The sequence below is a fragment of the Solanum verrucosum genome, unplaced genomic scaffold (genome assembly GCF_900185275.1).
Source record: "Solanum verrucosum unplaced genomic scaffold, falcon-dt-bn FXZP01000025.1, whole genome shotgun sequence".
Taxonomy (NCBI): domain Eukaryota; kingdom Viridiplantae; phylum Streptophyta; class Magnoliopsida; order Solanales; family Solanaceae; genus Solanum; species Solanum verrucosum.
In genome coordinates this window covers 63001-65752 of record NW_026020239.1, presented here as the reverse complement: position 1 = coordinate 65752, position 2752 = coordinate 63001, and the positions used below count along the sequence as shown (strand labels likewise).

General features: G+C 40.2%; 1 protein-coding gene across 1 annotated transcript; it reads left to right on the top strand.

The window, feature by feature from the left end:
- Positions 1-510: 510 nt before the first annotated feature.
- LOC125832801 (uncharacterized) lies at positions 511-1683 on the top strand. Its single transcript, XM_049511995.1, has 2 exons — positions 511-1087; positions 1382-1683. The coding sequence occupies exons 1-2, from the start codon at positions 511-513 to the stop codon at positions 1681-1683; spliced, it is 879 nt and encodes a 292-aa protein (XP_049367952.1).
- The last annotated feature ends 1069 nt before the right edge of the window (positions 1684-2752 follow it).

Here is a 2752-nt window from a genome sequence, read left to right as displayed (position 1 = left end):
GATTCTTGTAATAGACTTAATAGACTTCTTTTGATTGTAAAGGGCCGTGTCCCTAGTATGTTTTCACGTTTATGTCTAAGATGGCTAAGAGACTTAGTATTCCGCTTGTTTACTTTTGAATGATGTTTTTAAAAGTGACCTTTGAGTCTTATGGGATTTTATTTAAAGAGTTTTTAATTCCGCACTATTTTACATATCTAATGTGATGAATGCTAAGGGCTTGTATGAGACCTCCGAGAGGTCAAATACGCATGTTACGACTTGGGGGTGCTCTCGGGTCGTGACAAACTTGGTATCAGAGCATAAGGTTTTGGGAAATGGTTCTTAGGTTCAAAGTCTCAAAAGCCACGTCTAGTAGAGTCTTGTTCATCGGTGTGAGTCGCGACACATCTATGAGCGAGAGGCTATAGGACGGTAGAAGTTACACTTCTTACATTATTCTTGAAGTCGTGCCTTAGAGTTTGGTTTATAAGTGTCCTTTTCCTAATCCTTCTCTTGTGTTTATAGGAAATGAATACGAGGGCGAATCGAAGGAGAGAGGAAGATGAGTTAGGTGATGAGGGAGTTCGTCCTCAAGTTGTGCAAAATGGTCAAGGTGTGCAATGCAATCAAGTTCCTATAGGTGAGCAAGAGAATGAGGTTCCGGTGGTTCCCCCGGCCATGACTAATGAAGAGATTAGAGCGGCTTTTGTGACCTTAGCCCAAGCCATGACGGCTCAAGCAAACAGAGATATGGGGCCTGGGGTGAATGCTTATGAGAGTACGGTAGCCTCAAGGTTGAGAGACTTCGTGAGGATGAATCCTCCTATCTTTTTGGGCTCTAGAATTGGAGAAGATCCCCAAGGATTCTTGGATAAGATTTACAAAATTGTGGATGCTATGGGAGTATCTTCTAGAGAGAAAGCGGAATTAGCTTCATACCAATTGAAGGAGGTGGCCCAAATTTGGTACACTCAATGGAAGGCAAATAGGCCGGAGGAAGCGGGTCCTATAGAATGGGAGGAGTTTAAGGAAGCATTCTTGGGTAAGTACTTTCCCCTAGAGAAGAAGGAGTGCAAAATTGAGGAGTTCATTAATCTTAGGCAAGGTAATATGAGTGTGGAGGAGTATGCTTTGAAGTTCTCTATGTTGTCTAGGTATGCTCCATCTTTGGTGTCTAACTCTAGAGAGGAGATGAGTAGGTTTGTTACCGGTGTATCCGACTTGGTGAAAGAAGAGTGTCGTACGGCAATGCTTCATGGTGACATGAATATCTCTAGGCTTGTTGTGTATGCTCAATCTATTGAGGAGTCCAAACTTAAGAGGATGAATAGGGATGTGAAGAGGGGTAGATCCGATGAGCAAGGTCAACCTAGGTTCAAGAAGAGGGTACCAAACCTAGATTTTTCAAGTGCTCCCAAGGTTAACCAAGAGAAAGGTGGTGGATCTCAATTTGTTAAGCCTACTTGTCCCACTTGTGGAAAGAAGCATTTTGGGAAATGTCTAGCCGGTACTAATGGGTGCTATGGTTGTGGAAAGAATGATCACAAGGTGAGCAATTGTCCTAATATTGTGGCTAAAGGAAGGAATGCTAGGCAAGCTCCTTATAGTGGTCCTAGTGTTGATGGTCAAGCAAGGAATCGTTTCTATGCTCTCCAAGCTAACAAGGAAGCAAATTCGGATAAAGGTGCCGGTAAGTCATAATGTCTAGTTTTGTGTTGGAATACTTTTGTGTTAGTTTAGATGGGTTTCTCCTAAGTGGGGGATGGTATGTTGAATGATGAGTTGAGGTGAGTTTGGAAATTCTTGTCTCTTTCTTCTATTCCTAATCAAGCTTGAGTCATAGAATTGTAGAAGCATGATGCATGGTTTTTGGAGTCTTGTGTAAAAAAAAAAATGAGTTTCTACATTTCTCCTTATAATGATGCATGCTTTAAGTTGAATTCTTGTTAAATGAGAAAATGAGTTTTCATAATGATGTCTCTCCTGTTTATATGCATATATGATGAGTTGCTAAAACATTTCATGAGTTGATTAGTTGAGCATGCTTAAGTGTTTTCTTGATGTGGCATGATTGTGTTTTAATGAGTTAATTGCATATTGTGTTCTTTGATGTTGTTATGAGCATGAGGTGCTATGGAGAAGGAAGTTCCTCCAAATAAATGAGAAATGGAAAAGATTTGAGGCATGTTGAGTTGTAGGTGTGTTTCTATTTCCATAAATATGAATGAAGTTGTGTTGTAATGACTTGTTATGTGGAGTTGATGTTTCCTCCTTGATGAGTGTTTTTAAATTGATATAGTAAGATTGTTGTGGGCTGCTAGTTTTAAGTCTTTACCCTTAATATGTTGAAGTGTCATTCGGGGACGAATGTTTCCAAGTGGGGGATAATGTAGCGACCCTAAAAATAGATAGGTGAAACTAGAGCCTAACGTATGAATTTTTAAAGTTTAAGCATAAATTGGAAGTAGTCACTTTTGGAAAAAAAAACAGTTCAGAATCTGGAAATTGGCTAAGTTCAAAATCTGGAAATTCTGCCAAGTGTGGAAATCAGTGAGTTTTTGGCCAACTTTGAGCAGTCATAACTCCTAGCTCAGGATGATCCAGTAGTATTTCCAGTTATGTTTGGAACGATCTTTCCAACGCCACCGAGTTTGCTCGATTCCGAGTTCGTATGAGTGAGTTATGCCCTTTGAAATTTGGGCAGTTGGCAAGGAGTCCGTCCGGAAATTTAAGGGCATTTTGGTCTTTTCACAAATCTTTTCTTTTGAGG